This window comes from Raphanus sativus, chromosome 7 (assembly GCF_000801105.2).
Source record: "Raphanus sativus cultivar WK10039 chromosome 7, ASM80110v3, whole genome shotgun sequence".
Classification (NCBI taxonomy): domain Eukaryota; kingdom Viridiplantae; phylum Streptophyta; class Magnoliopsida; order Brassicales; family Brassicaceae; genus Raphanus; species Raphanus sativus.
In genome coordinates, this window is record NC_079517.1 from 12164538 (window position 1) to 12179641 (window position 15104).

The 15104-nt window shown below is 30.6% G+C and overlaps 2 protein-coding genes across 2 annotated transcripts; both read left to right on the forward strand.

Moving 5' to 3' along the window:
• The first annotated feature begins 7468 nt into the window (after window positions 1-7468).
• LOC108817429 (disease resistance protein RPV1-like) lies at window positions 7469-9678 on the forward strand. The gene is made up of 2 exons (XM_018590109.2): window positions 7469-8069; window positions 8417-9678. The coding sequence occupies exons 1-2, from the start codon at window positions 7600-7602 to the stop codon at window positions 9540-9542; spliced, it is 1596 nt and encodes a 531-aa protein (XP_018445611.1). The 5' UTR covers window positions 7469-7599; the 3' UTR covers window positions 9543-9678.
• Window positions 9679-12511: 2833 nt separating this feature from the next.
• On the forward strand, window positions 12512-15099 carry LOC108817432 (uncharacterized). The gene is made up of 10 exons (XM_018590111.2): window positions 12512-12986; window positions 13075-13169; window positions 13359-13426; window positions 13522-13565; window positions 13630-13707; window positions 13791-13944; window positions 14102-14254; window positions 14344-14451; window positions 14551-14616; window positions 14753-15099. Exons 1-10 carry the CDS (start codon window positions 12709-12711, stop codon window positions 14849-14851), a joined length of 1143 nt encoding a protein of 380 aa, XP_018445613.1. The 5' UTR covers window positions 12512-12708; the 3' UTR covers window positions 14852-15099.
• The last annotated feature ends 5 nt before the right edge of the window (window positions 15100-15104 follow it).

The window sequence follows — 15104 nt, forward strand, 5'->3', positions numbered from 1 at the left end:
TTAGATTAAACATGTTTATCTACTTTTTTTTAGAAAAACAATCTAATTTTTATTAAAATTCTAAATAAGGAGGATGTAAATTCTACTATTCGTAAACATAGTCATGTATCTGTGGAATGCATGTTCTACTTTATGAAGTATTCTTAAGTTTCGGGAATGCGAAATCTAGAATATACTCATAAGTTTACCTAAGGTAGAAATCACATTCAAGATTTTTGTCATCCCCTAGACTATATTTGAGAAGTGATTTTGCCACATGTCTTCTTTACAATCAATTTCACAAAAATAATATGACATGGCTACTAAAATTGATGACATGTCTTATAGATTAATAAGACATGGACAATTATACTTAATGTTAATTTATATTTTTGGTAAACTTTTTAAAATATGGTAATAACTCATATATTACATTTATTTTCTATTTATATTTTTGGACTTTTTTGGTAATAACTCATAAATCATCATTAAAATAAATATATTCAATTATGGCATTTCAAATTTCGAAATATCATTTAAATTAAAAATATTTCAAAAATATATACATATTTTTAGAAAATTATAAAAATTAAATCATAAAATCAAATTAAATCGTAAAATCATTAGTTTCTTATATATATCTACATATTTTATAAATATATTTTAATTTTATTTTTTGACAATTATGAAATTTTACATCTTCTAGACTATATTTGAGAAGTGATTTTGTCACATATCTTCTCTACAATCAATTTCACAAAAATAATATGACATGACAACTAAAATTGATGACATATCTTATAGATTAATATGACATGGACAATTATATTTAATGTTAATTTATATTTATAGAATTTTTTATAATATGGTAATAACTCATATATTATATTTATTGTCGATTTATATTTTTGGAATTTTTAAAAATATGTTAATAACTCATAAATCATCATTAAAGTAAATATATTCAATTATGGCATTTCAAATTTCGAAATATCATTTAAATTAAAACAATTCAAAAATATATACATATTTTTAGAAAATTATAAAATTAAATCATTAAATCAAATTAAATCATAAAATCATTAGTTTCTTATATATATCTACAGATTTTATAAATATTGTTTAATTTTAATTTTTGACAATTATGCAATTTTATATATTTATTTAATATATTTAATTAAAATAAATAGATAGAAAAATCTACCTTAGATTATAATTTTAAATATATACATGCACATTCTAAATATAATTCAAAATAAACAAAATTGTTTTTATCTTAATTTTATTGTTCAGTTAAATCAAATTTATATTAAAATATTGCTAAGAAAATGAAAATTTATAATATTAATAAAAACATTAAATATAATTTATATTTATCTGTTAAAAATATTTTAAAAACTTTTTACAAGCACCTAGTTGTTCTAAAAAATAGAAGGTACCTTCTACATATAAGAAAATCTGTTATTGCAAAAATTATTGAAATTCCAGTTAAGTAAATATTCTAAAAATATCCTAAAAAAATTTCTAACTTCGTAAAACGTGTTTTGATCGATTTCTTTTGTCAAATTATCAAAAAAAAAAATTTGAATTTTCTTTCTTCATCAATCTATGATTTATCCATAGTTTGTCTTGTGATTTTCACAAACTCTTGTTCTAATTTTTTAATAAAAATAAAACTTTGTAAAATGTTTTTATAAAGTTTATTTAACGTTTTTTACTAAAACCTTTCTGTAAAGTTTTATTTTTATTTTTATAAAGTTTACAAAGTTTATTTTTATTATAGTTTTATTAAAAACATTTTAATACGTTTTATTTTTATTAATTTTTCATAAAACTAAAAAGTTTACAAACGTTTTTAACTTTTATAAAAATAAAACTTTATAAAGTGTTTTTCTATGAAGTTTGTTTAAATTTTTTATTGAAAACTTTTTGTAAAGTTTTATTTTATTTTTATAAAGTTTACAAAGTTTATTTTATTAAAATTTTATTAAAAACGTTTTGTAAAAATTTTTTTAATTAAAAAAAAATTGTAACTTATTTTTTTTTATAAATTTTACAAAGTTTATTTTTATTAAATTTTTATTAAAACTTTAAATAAATTATTTTTATTTTCTCTTTTTAAAACATTTTTATTTAATTTAAAAAAATTTTATTAGTTTAATGTGTTTTAATTATTTCATCTATATTAATAGACACATACATTGTTACCTTTATACATTATTTCTAATCATCTATGTGTCTATTAATATAGATGAAATAAGCTTGTAACAATAAACACTGGTAAAAATACTTGTAAGTTCTTTAAAAATAAGTCTAGCAACACATAATATTTTTGGAGAAATACTTGGGTTCACCCCTAGAATGAACATGTAGGTTCACCCAACCAATATGATTTCGTTATTTCATATTCAGTATCTTTTAGAAAAGTAAACAAAATATTGTTAAATTTTATTATGTTTTTAAAATAAAAAATAAATAGAAAATAATTGTAGTCACAAAAAAAGATTTTATATTTAAAATACTGCCAACAAAACACTAAACTCTAAACCCTAAATCATAAACCCCAAATCCTTTGATAAATTCTAAATCTTTGGATTTAAAAAAAAAATTAACACAGTTAGCAAAAAACCTAAACCCTAAATACTAAACCCTAAACTCTTAGGTAAACCATGAACCCTTGGGTAAACCCTAAACCTGTGGATAAATTCTAACCCTAGAATTTAGAATTTATTCAAGTGTTTGAGATTTACCAAGGGTATAGGGTTTATCCAAGAGTTCAGAGTTTAGGATTTAGTGTTTGGCTAGCGATATTAAAAATATTTTTTAATGTATTTTTGTTTGCAATATATATTATTTTATTTTTTTAGTTTAAAAACATAATAAAACTTGACAATATTTTATTTCATTTTTTAAAAGATACTGAATATGAAATAACGAAATCATATTGGTTGGGTGAACCTACAGGTTCACTTTAGGGGTGAACCTAAGAATTTCTCATATTTTTGTAGAAATATTTGGGAAATATTTGTTGAGAAATTCTTGGGTTCACCCCTAGAGTGAACATTTAGGTTCACCCAACCAATAGAATTTCGTTATTTCATATTCAGTATCTTTTAAAAAAGGAAACAAAATATTGTCAAATTATATTAATATTTTTAAACTAAAAAATAAAAATTAATATTAATTGCAAACAAAAATACGTTTTAGAAAAATATATTTTTAATACCGTCAGCCAAACACTAAACCCTAAACCCTAAACCCTAAATCCTAACCTTTGGGTAAACCATAAATCTTTGGATAAATTCTAAACCTTTGGGTAAACCCTAAACCCTTGGTAAATACAAAATGGTTGGATAAATTCTAAATCCTACGGTTTAGGATTTATCCAAGGGTTTATGATTTACCCAAGGGTTTAGGGTTTAGTATTTAGGGTTTAGGGTTTAGCGTTTTGCTGATTGTGTTAAAAATAATTTTTTAAAAAATCCAAAGATTTAAGATTTATCCAAGGGTTTCCCATGAATTTAATGTTTATGATTTAGGATTTAGAGTTTAGGGTTTAGTATTTTACTGACGATATTTTAAATATAAAATCTTTTTTTTGCGACTACTATTATTTTATATTTATTTTTTATTTTAAAAACATAATAAAATTTGACAATATTTTGTTTCTTTTTTTAAAAGATATTGAATATGAAATAACGAAATTTTATTGGTTGGGTGAACCTAAATGTTCAATCTAGGGGTAAACCCAAGTATTTCTCATATTTGATGGCGTGCTTTATATTACAGTTTTTGATATAACTCACATTTACAAGCTAGGGCTTTAGAACAACACTTGATTTTAACACGATTCTTTTTGGCAAGAACAACTCTAAAACACTGATCTAATCAATCAATTAAATTTCGATCTTTAACCACAAGAGGTCACGGGACGTGTGAGAATATTCCGTAGGTAACCCCTTTATAAATTATTCAATATGTTGACAACATCAATAAACACAACTTTGTCTTTGACGTTGTTTCATTGAACACGATGAAATATAAAAGAATTATTCTTGGGTTCATCAATGAAATATAAAAGAGTTATTCTTGGGTTCATCATTAAGGTGAACTTTTAGGTTTACCAATCAATAGGATTAAAGTATTTTATGTTTAATATCTTTTAAAAAAGGAAACAGAATATTGTTAAATTATATTATGTTTTCAAATAAATAGCTAAAAATAAATAAAATATTAGTAATTGCAAAAAAATTTAATAAAACTCTAAACCCTAAATCTTAAACCCTAAATCCTAAATCTTTGGGTAAATCCGGAACCCTTGAATAAACTTTAAACCGTTGGATGAATAATAGTTTTAAAAAAAATTAAAAAGTTGAACAAAAACTCTAAACCCTAAATCCTAAACACTAAACCCTAAACCTTTGAGTATATCCGAAATCTTTGGGTAAACTCTTAATTATTGGATGAATCATAGTTTTTTAAAAAAGTTAATTTTTTTTTTACAACTACTACTATTTTTATTTATTTTAGCTATTTATTTTAAAAACATAATATAATTTAATAAGATTTTGTTTCCTTTTTAAAATATATTAAATATAAAATAATTGAATCTTATTGGTTAGGGAACATAAGGCTCATCCTAAGGATGAACTTTTACCATAAGGATGATGAATCCGAGAATAAGTCAATATAAAATGCAACGACATTGTCTTCGATGGTAAGCCATCCCAGTCTATGCTTATCCTATTATATTGAATAAGAAGCAACAATTCTTGTTTTTTCACAAGTCAAATTTAAGATGGGCCCTTACGCTTTTACATGAGAAAGGTTTGTGGTTTTGACGTTGACTTGAGTGTATGTAACTAAGACGTAAGAGACTCAGAGAAACAATAATGAACGTGTAATAAAGGCCAGGTCCATCGGTTGCTTTTTGATAGGGTTCTAGAAAAAATCAATACTATTAATTTTTCAACATGTCTAGTTGATAAATATTGGCTCCAACGATTAATGACAACAAATAATGTATCCTATATTTTCGAATGTAACCACCCATGACACAATAGTATAACGTAACCACCTCCTTCACAATAATAAAACAATAAAAAAATTATATAGGGAACAGTTAATACATGCACTTAAAATACGTAGGTTAACATAACACCCCCTATACTCTCTTTACACTTATCTATTTAATAACTGTCATAATACAAAATTAATTATTTTTAACAAGGTTTTGTTATTTTAAAAAATTATTGTTTGAAAATAAAGTACCATATCAATACTATCAATACTGAAGTATGCCCTATTGATATGAAGTTGTGTCCATTTAAAAAAATGATTTTTATATATAACTGCTTATACATATCTATATAACACGATATTTGTATATAATTTTTAACTGTCGACGGTTACAAAAACGATTGATATATATAACTAACAATTTATATAACTGCTTATACCCCATGATGTTGTTTGTGATCTTCAAAACCATTTTTATGCTAGACGGTGGTTGTCCGTATCAGTGACCACCATATAGTTTTTTCGGAGTTTTGATTGTTGAAAATTGGATATTAGATGACAGATCTATGAACATGAGGCACAAACGGAAAAAAAAGATTTTAATAATTTTGTTAAATATGGTCGTTGATTTCCATGGAAGAAGTTGCAAACGAGTGTGACTCAAATAAATTGGGGAAGATAAAGTCTAATTTACAGTTACACTGTTCACTAAAAGATAAAAAAAAATATAACAACTTATTTTATATAATTGGATATAATATAATAATCAATATTATTAAATTTTAAACATGTCTAATTAATGTTACTTGAGTCCAACTAGAAAAATAAGATATATATAACTGTTTATATGCCAATATAAATATAACTGCTTAACCTTTAATTTTATTTTTAAAAAAATATCTTATTTTTTAGTAATACACATATAACAACTAACCGGTCAAAAAACAGTTACACAATCCGTTTTAAAAAAGTCTGAACTGATACGTGGCAGTTTGTTGAATGGACGACAGTTAATTGTTTTTTACTGGTTACAACCTGTATTTTATAAAAATAATATTTCTTAAAAATATAAAACAGAAAATATATCCGTTCTTTTAACAGCGAATCATAAGTTTGGTCAAACTATTTGAAAAATCGATTTACGGGTGCGGGTTATGAGTATTTTATGCGGAGTGAGTGTGGGTTGTTGAATTTTGGATCGCGGCTACCCGTGGACCCGCAAAGTATTTAAAAAATAAAAATCAAAAAGTAATTTTTCTAAATACAGGAGTTTAAAATAGTAATTTAAAAATTTTAATCATGTATAAATTTTTATTTTAAATATATTTTTATAATAGTTAAATTAAATAATGATTTTTAAAATATATATATAACCTTAGATAACCACAAAATTAAGCGGAGTGGATGCGGGTACAAAATTATTTGTTTTCGGGTTGTGTGAGTCAGATTTTTTTAACAAAACAAAACTGAAAACCCACAGGTTGGCGGGTCAGTGGGGCGAGTTCGACCGCAATCTAACCTTAACCGTGCTACACCGGATCCATTTTTAAATTACTATTATTTAATAAAATATATTTTGGTTAAAATTTATATACAAATATGATTACAAAAAATACAAATATATTCACAAAAAAAACAAAAATATCAAAAATTGAATTTAAAACAAAATATATACCCACTCTTTTAAGGGCGGGTCAAAATCTAGTTAATTATTAAAATAATAGAACAAAGAGAGAGAACGTGTAATAAAGACGAAGTCCATCGGTTGCTTTTTGATAGGGTTCTAGAAAAAATTAATTATTAAAATAATAGAACAAGGAGAGAGAAGGTGAGGAACGGAATTGTCTACGGGTATTTTCAACTCCATTCTATTTTTTCTTCTAAAATCAAATAAAAATGAATATGGAATAAGGATTGATCCAATCTAATTTCATATCTCATTTCGTAATAGTATTTATTTCATGTATGGAGTAATCTAATTTTTGTTTGTTCGTCACTCTATTATGGAATGAGAAATAGAGTAGGATATGAATATTTTTACTCCATTTTTATTTTTACTCTATTTTGAAAGAAAAAATGAAGTATTACATCGAAAATGCTCTAAGTTCATCGGAGAATTCTAACGAGAGTATATCTTATTAAAAATAATACAGAAAAATTAAAAGAAGGCGAGAGATGTAGGAGGAGTTGTCTGCAGAGAGGTGCAGAGAAGTGTGTAGATACTAAGTTCTACAGCTGTCGTCTGTTTGTTGGATTTTGTATATATATATATTTTTTTTATCGTCTGAAGTGTTGAAACACAATACAAAAGAACCTCCAAAGAGGGTAATGCCGTATGCAACAATGCAAGGCAATAAGACAAAAAGCAACAACATTCTAAATAAAAATATAATTTTTTATTAAAATAATAATTTTTCTATTTTTTTAGAACCTTTGGTAGGTTTTCACCGATGGACTTGGTCATCGGATATCAGCTTTTTGCTGTAAACCAGGCTTTCAAACTGGATATCAGCTTATCAAACCCTTCCACACTTTTTTATTTAGTTTGGTCTGTTATTTGGTCGTGGAAGACACCCCACCTCTTTTTCTTGCACAATAATCATGAGTACTGGTATTGATTCTGTATCCCGTCTGGATGTGTTTCTGAGTTTCAGAGGCCTAGACGTGCGTAGAAGTTTGGTTAGCCATCTCTATACTGAGCTTTCTCGGAGGGGCATAAAATGTTCTTTAGATGAGGAGGAGGAGAAAGATAGAGGGAGGCAGGTTTCACCTTCCCTTCTCCGTGCAATTTCAGAGTCGAAAGTGGCAGTGGTTGTGTTATCTAATTACTACGCTTCTTCGAGCTGGTGTTTGGATGAACTGGAAAACATTATGAGTCATGCTCGAAATAAATCGACGGCCGTGGTGCCTATCTTCTACGAGGTAGATTCTTCTGACGTGAGAAATCAAAGTGGCATATTCGGGGAGGAATTCGAGAGACATGGTCAAGAAGAGAATCCAGAGACGTTGCAGAAGTGGAGAGACGCTTTGATAAAACTGACCTACAAACCTGGCTTCTCCTCTCATGATTCGTACGCCATTACAGTTTTTTTAAAGCTTTTCCCGCCTTCCTGTTAGTGTTTCAGAACTTTTAGCATTCAACATCTTCAAACATCATTTATTTATTTTTCTCCTATAGACATCAAAAATATTTATGCATATATTAAACACAGGTAGAACAGTTCAAACATTTGTATTTACCGTCAACACTTTATTTATAGAAATACAAACAGTCAAATGTATGCATAAAGATTGTGGTTGAAATTTGATAATAATGCCATATCTCTTTTATTGTTTTTTAATCTTGTCTACTCCGCATAATAATTTTTTTTATTGTTTTTTAATCTTGTCTACTCCGCATAATAATTTACTTTGACAGGCAGGATGACTCGAAGCTGGTTCGCGAAATTACGCGTCACGTGTCTAGTTTGTTGTCTGAATCTCGTCTCCAGAAGGAGCTGCGTCCAGGAAAATCAATTGAAGAAAACACGTTAACTGCAAAGAAAACTTCTTCAGGTCGGCTAGTCTCTGATTCCGACAAGCTTATGTCTATCATATCTGACTCATCCAACAGCCTAGTTACCATGGATCGTCACATGGAAGTGATGTATGAGATCTTGGAGTTACAATCTACTAGCGAAGTTAGAATAGTTGGCATTTCAGGCGTCACGGGAATTGGCAAAACTACTATTGCGAGGCTTATTCACCAGAAGTTATCCACAGCTTTTCAAAGTCATAGCTTTCTTGACACCTCGAAGATCGTTCATGATCCCATTTCAGGCACTCAGGGAATTGGCAAAACAAGTATTCTGAGCAGCCTTTACCAGAATTCATTTCAAGATCATTACTCACTTAAGACTTCGAAGACCATTCACGATCAAGGCCTCGTCAGCCGTGCTTCCTCATCAGGTTCAATGAAAAAGCTTCCTTCTCCAAGAGGTCTGAAAAGAAAATCATTACAAACGAGTTCTGACTTGGGCTCTGATGATAAAAGGACACTGTTTTGGCACCAAAAAAGATCTTTGGTCATAGTTGATAACGTTGAGACTATCAAACAGCTAGAGGAGATCATGAAAGATGTGAGTTGGCTTGGTCCAGGAAGTAGAGTTATTATAACCACACAAGACAAGAATTTACTTTTAGCTTGTGGAGTTGAACATGTCTACGAAGTGGACTATCTGAGATATGATGAAGCTCTTGAGCTCTTCAGCCAATGTGCATTCAAGAAACAGTACCCAACTGCAGATTTTGAACAGCTCTCGGTCCGTGCAGTACAGCTAACCGGCTGTCTTCCTTTGGGTCTTAAGCTTCTCGGTTCTTTTCTATGTGGCAAAACTAAAGAGGACTGGGAAACAGAAGTGAAGAGTCTCGAAGCAAAACAAGATAAAGCTATTCTCGAACTATTAAAGATTAACGTCCAGGGCGTACCACATGGTCGAACCAAAGAGGACAGGGAACATGACGTGCAGATGCACGAAAAAAAGAAGAAGATAAAGCCATTGTAGAACTATTGAAGCTTAGCCCACAACGCATACCCTCACACTGCATATTCTTACTACCACAAATCTTTATATATCTATCTTATTAAAACAGAAACATTTTGTTGGACCTAACTACTATTTTGTAAGATTTTAAATTGAATACACGTTTTTACAAAGTTATATTCACATGCATTCATTAATAAGCTCTCCCTTATATTTTGATTGGTTTAGGAAATAAATGATCAAAACGTTAGTTAAAAGATTTGAAATATATTCATGTGCATAAGATTAATAACTCCATCTTTTCATTATTAAATTGCTGCATAGTTGCATATGACTACTATAATTTTTAAAGTTTCTTCGGGTTGTACACAGTGTATATAATGTACAAATATTTGTGTAGATTCTATTTACCTGTATTTTACATAATGTCTAATTTTATTAAAATTGAATTTAATACAGAACCTTAAAAATACATATAAATTTTGAGAAGGTATATTTGTTAATATAATATAAAATATAAGAAAGTGCTCTGATATAAGTTTTCAATTATATAGTAGTCAATTATAAATATTCATCATAATTTTTTGTCAACCTAAATGTTCATTCTGTAAAAATCCAAAAGTTTAACAAATGTTTGATTACTTATTTTATCTTAGTTTAGAGATATTAATAAAATTGAAAATTATGTGTATATGCACGGGTCTGAATAATAATATTGACTAGACATATATAATAATATTATATAGATTAATTAGACACATACGTAAGGTATAAAAATCAATGAACCAACTAATATCCAATATTTTTTAATAGAATCGATTTAACATTTGAAATTTATTTGAATAGATGCCATAATAATATTTTGTTAAAAAAATCATTTTTGAACATCGGTTCATATCACAAGTTCATTTCGGTTATCACCATGGTTAATAAATTTTTCATCTCAAACTGATCAAACACAATTTTTAATTTAGAGGTTTCTATTCAATTCGCACTTACAAAATAATAAAAGCCCGCCCGACCGGGCGGGTCATGATCTAGTATCCATTAAAACAGTTGCAATGTATTGTTTGCATACATGGTTATTTGACAAAAAGTATTGTTATCTGTGAAATCAGTTGTATGATACCTATATTGTATGATATCAGTTGCAATGTATTGTTTGCATGAAATCATGTAAAATCAAATAAGAATTTCATTACCGTTTGTGTAAAAAATATTTATGCAAATAGTTTTTTTTTGTGATGAATAAATTTAACATTTATTAAAAAAAAACACATCTATGCTTTTCAAGAATTCGAATAAAGGAAAACATCTTTAAAATCTTAGTGAAAGTACTCTTAGTCCAACCCTTTAACTAAGAGTTCATTAACGTTTATACACTAAGATGTCTGAATTTTTCGGCTCAGAATAACTTAGCTAAACGTGAATCTTCAGAAAGTAAATAAAATTACTGACCTTAATATTTTCATAATCTGTAATAATATAACTAACTAGATTTAAAAATATTATAACAAGACTATGTAATATTAGTTTTTTTCCGGTGTCACTTAAATTAGGGACTTCTAACACAATATTCAAGAGTTCTTTCCAGCTGATTTAATGATCTCCGGTAGTTCGTTTACATATTTTCACTACAAACGTATCTTTGGTTTCTTCTGAATTCAGTTGTCTCAGTCTCTAGCCTAAATGTTATTGTAGAGGGGACATCTTCTCCAGGTTGATCTTGTCTGTTTGGTCAGCTTCAAGAATCAAGCGAACTCCACATGATTTTATCTCTGCTGGGGGAAACTTAAATTCATCTGAGAATTTCAGATCGGATATGGAGCTGAAATTGTCGATGTCTTCGCCTAGTGTTTTTGACGCCCTGAACATAGCCAGATGATCTAATGTAACAGCTTATTTTTTTCCTCCTCGATACTATGATAACTACTATCATGAGAATGAAAGAAATCTGGTATAAGCTCTAACTGAAAGATACTGTCAACTTCCCAACTCCAACTATACGAAAATGGCGAAAACTGCATATGAAAGAGCCTCTCGCAAGCAAGCATGACACACGCATCAAAAGCTAGAACTCTACAAGACGACCAAGTTTGAGGTATTTCAACTGTTATGGACTTCCCTGTCTCTGTACCATCATAGTAACTAGGCACTGCGGTTGCAGGAAAACAAGCGAATCTCGGTGACTCCTATTCATCAAAGAAAGAGAATGATCAAACTTATGTAGCAAATGTACAAAATCTTTTTAAAAAAACATACCTCTTCTTTGTCTCCATTCTTGAGAAACTGAGTGATCAGATGCTCGTCTTGTTTTAAACAGAAGCAATGGCTAAAATCAAGGTGTTTTACAGAATGGTTCAAAGGAAGGGAAACAGTTTCCAGGGATTCACAGCCATGAGCGTAAAGATACTTGAGGGACAAGGGAACTCCTTCTATCGACTTGAGTTTCTTGCACTTTTTGAGGCATAGAGTTCCCAAAGAGGAAAGTTCTATGATGCTTGACGGAAAGGTCTGAAACTCATGGCTGCTAAGATCTAAATATGACAGCTTGACAAAATATCTAGGCTGGTCTGATATTAACCGAATGTTCTTGCAGCTGTCTACCCAAAGCTGACGCCATTGGAATCTTCCGAAATGTTGTTCAGTATGAGACATATCCAACAAAAGGTTACAGCCAGAGAGTTTGATAGTCTCCAACTGAACTAGCTCTGGTAATGCTTTGAGTCTGCAGCAGTTACAGAGGCTGACGTGAAATTCTACTTATGTCTGGAGTCTGAACATCAAAATATAAAAATAAAATTCAAAAGATTAATTTTTTAAATACTTAAGAGTATAATTTAACTTCATGTTTATTATTAAGGGTGGACGAGTTCATGTCTTGAAAATTTTAAAGATCTATTTAGATAATTATAAATTTCGGTTTAGGTTTTCAGTATTGATTTTCGATATTAAAATTTTAGATCTACTTAATCAGTTTTTGTCTATCTATTGTGCGTCACTGTTACAGTTGACAAGTTATCTTCCCCTCAAGCTTTCTCTCTCTACCAATTAAGCTTTCTCTCTTCCCTGCCTCCGTTAGACCCGCTCTGTATCTTTTTATGCGTCTTCCTCTTCTCATTAGGGATTCGGATTCATTGAACAGCAAACTCACATCATCTGCGTCTCTTCTCTCTCTTTGTACACGATGACCTCGAAGAGCAGCGGCTTGTCAGCGGCGCTGGTCTCGAATCTCCAGGATGTGCTTTCCAAGAGAAAAGGAGTGAACGATGGATCGGCGGAGGAGCCTCCTCCGTCTACTTCTGATTCCCTCGATGTTACGGCCAAGGAGAAGGAGAGTGATGACTCAAGACCCATCGTTTTAGTGACGAATGGAGATGGGATTGATTCGCCAGGTCTCGTCTCTCTCGTCGAGGCTTTGGTTCGTGAAGGGCTCTACAATGTCCATGTCTGTGCTCCTCAAACGTGCGGTTCGATTGTTTGATTTGTTTCAATCTTGTTAAAGTTTCCAACTTTCGGGGACCCACAACGTGTCTGAATTGGAATGTGGCAGGGGCAAATCGGCTTCTTCTCATTCTGTGACTCCTGGAGAAACCATTGCTGTAAGTTCCGCTGTTATCAAAGGTGCCACAGCCTTTGAAGTTTCAGGTATGTTGTTGATTTGATTGAATGGTTATTAAAAATGAACATTTCTAGTCTGAAAGTTGGAGTCTTTTGTTGTTGTTGTAACAAGATCCATTGATTCCCAACTTGTTAGAAAGAAAACTGTATACTTCTCGCCAGTTTAGCGTCTTTAATACAAGATGTTTGATATTATTATTATTGTTGTTGTCTCAGGGACTCCTGTGGACTGCATCTCATTAGGATTATCTGGAGCCCTTTTCGCTTGGTCGAAACCAATACTGGTTCGCGTATTTTTAATCATCTCCTTGTATATGTTATATTTCGTATCGTATCTCTCGTAATTTCTGTATATTTTTCCTTGCTTATTTACATTCAGGTGATTAGTGGAATCAATCAGGGATCAAGCTGTGGTCATCAAATGTAGGTGCTTTTGTCTTTGTCTCCCCATCTCTGCTATGTGTTTCCTGATGCAAGAATACTCCAGGTTCTATTCCGGTGCAGTAGCTGGCGCTAGGGAAGCCTTGATTTCTGGAGTACCCTCTTTGTCAATATCACTCAACTGGTGAGTCTATCGTGGGAATCCGTTAGTGTTGCTATATATCATGAGACTTTTTAGGCCATCATTTTTTTCCTTATCTATTATAGGAAGAAAGATGAAAGCCAAGAAAGTGACTTTAAGGATGCTGTTGGTGTCTGTTTACCTTTGATAAACGCAACAATCAGAGACATTGAGAAAGGAGTTTTCCCTAAAGATTGCTCTCTCAACATACAAATTCCAACATCACCCTCATCAAACAAGGTTTGTTTTTGTTTATCAGAAACCGATTGGTTCCGATTCTGTATGCTAATAACACAATCTATGCTTGCATTTGTTACCATGTTCTCTGATGTTGTGAAATTAGAGCCTCACTGTCCAATGTTATAAGAAAGCTCACGTTTCATGTACATATGAATAGGGTTTTAAGGTAACAAAACAAAGCATGTGGAGGCAGAGTCCTAGCTGGCAAGCTGTTTCTGCTAACCGTCACCCAGGTGCTGGAAATTTCATGTCGAACCAACAAAGCCTAGGAGCTCAACTTGCCCAGCTTGGTAGAGATGCTTCAGCCGCTGTGGGTTTAATTTCTGTAATTGGTTGTTGGTTCTAAGGTCCATGAGTAGTCAAATTAGATACTGAGAATAAGATATTTGGCAATCTCAGGGGGCTGCTCGCCGTTTTACCACACAGAAGAAGAGTATTGTGGAGATTGAATCAGTTGGTGTTGCTGGTAAAACTGATAACCGTGTTAAGAAACACTTCCGCCTAGAGGTAACAAAAAGTTTGAACCGTTCTCTTCACAAATCCTTTGGATATTACGTATTACACCGTCGCGTTTACAGATTCTGACTACAGTATGGTTATGTGCAGTTTGTGGCCAAAGAACAAGAACATACGGATGACGATTTGGATATCAAGGCTTTAGAAGATGGTTTTGTAAGTTGTCGTGATCATGCTTGTTTCTGTATCATTCATAATAAGAGTTTGTGTGGTTTTCTTGAATCTCCAAGGAAAACATATCTGGATTCTAAACTGCTTCCGTTTTATATACCGACCTTTTTGGTAATGACAGGTTTCTGTGACTCCACTGTCTCTACTTCCAAACATAGATTCAGAAACTCAAGCCGCGGCATCAGAATGGATCTACAAATACCTTAACGCCGATCAATGAAAAAGGGTGATGTGGCCAAAACACTGCCAAAACATCTGGTAACTCGATGCTGCATTTGTTTGTTCGTGTGGTCTTTGTAGGCAATTAGCCCTTTTGTTTATCTATTTTATTCTAGAAGCCTCGTGGGGTGTTTTTGTTGGTTTGTTTGTTTGTTTTGTCAGTAGCTATTTGGGAACGCTTACTTTTGTAATTGGCAAAAAGGGTTTGTCTGATTTTAATTTGAAATGGTGGCTATAGATTTGACCTTAGTATG

Excerpts from the sequence above, each read along its gene's own strand:
- LOC108817429 (XM_018590109.2), top strand. The coding sequence starts at position 7,600 with ATGAGTACTGGTATTGATTCTGTATCCCGTCTGGATGTGTTTCTGAGT. Across the intron at positions 8,070-8,416 it reads GGCTTCTCCTCTCATGATTC|GCAGGATGACTCGAAGCTGG; the intron begins GTACGCCATTAC and ends TTACTTTGACAG.
- LOC108817432 (XM_018590111.2), top strand. The coding sequence starts at position 12,709 with ATGACCTCGAAGAGCAGCGGCTTGTCAGCGGCGCTGGTCTCGAATCTC. Across the intron at positions 13,566-13,629 it reads TCAAGCTGTGGTCATCAAAT|GTTCTATTCCGGTGCAGTAG; the intron begins GTAGGTGCTTTT and ends AGAATACTCCAG. Across the intron at positions 14,452-14,550 it reads AGAAACACTTCCGCCTAGAG|TTTGTGGCCAAAGAACAAGA; the intron begins GTAACAAAAAGT and ends GGTTATGTGCAG.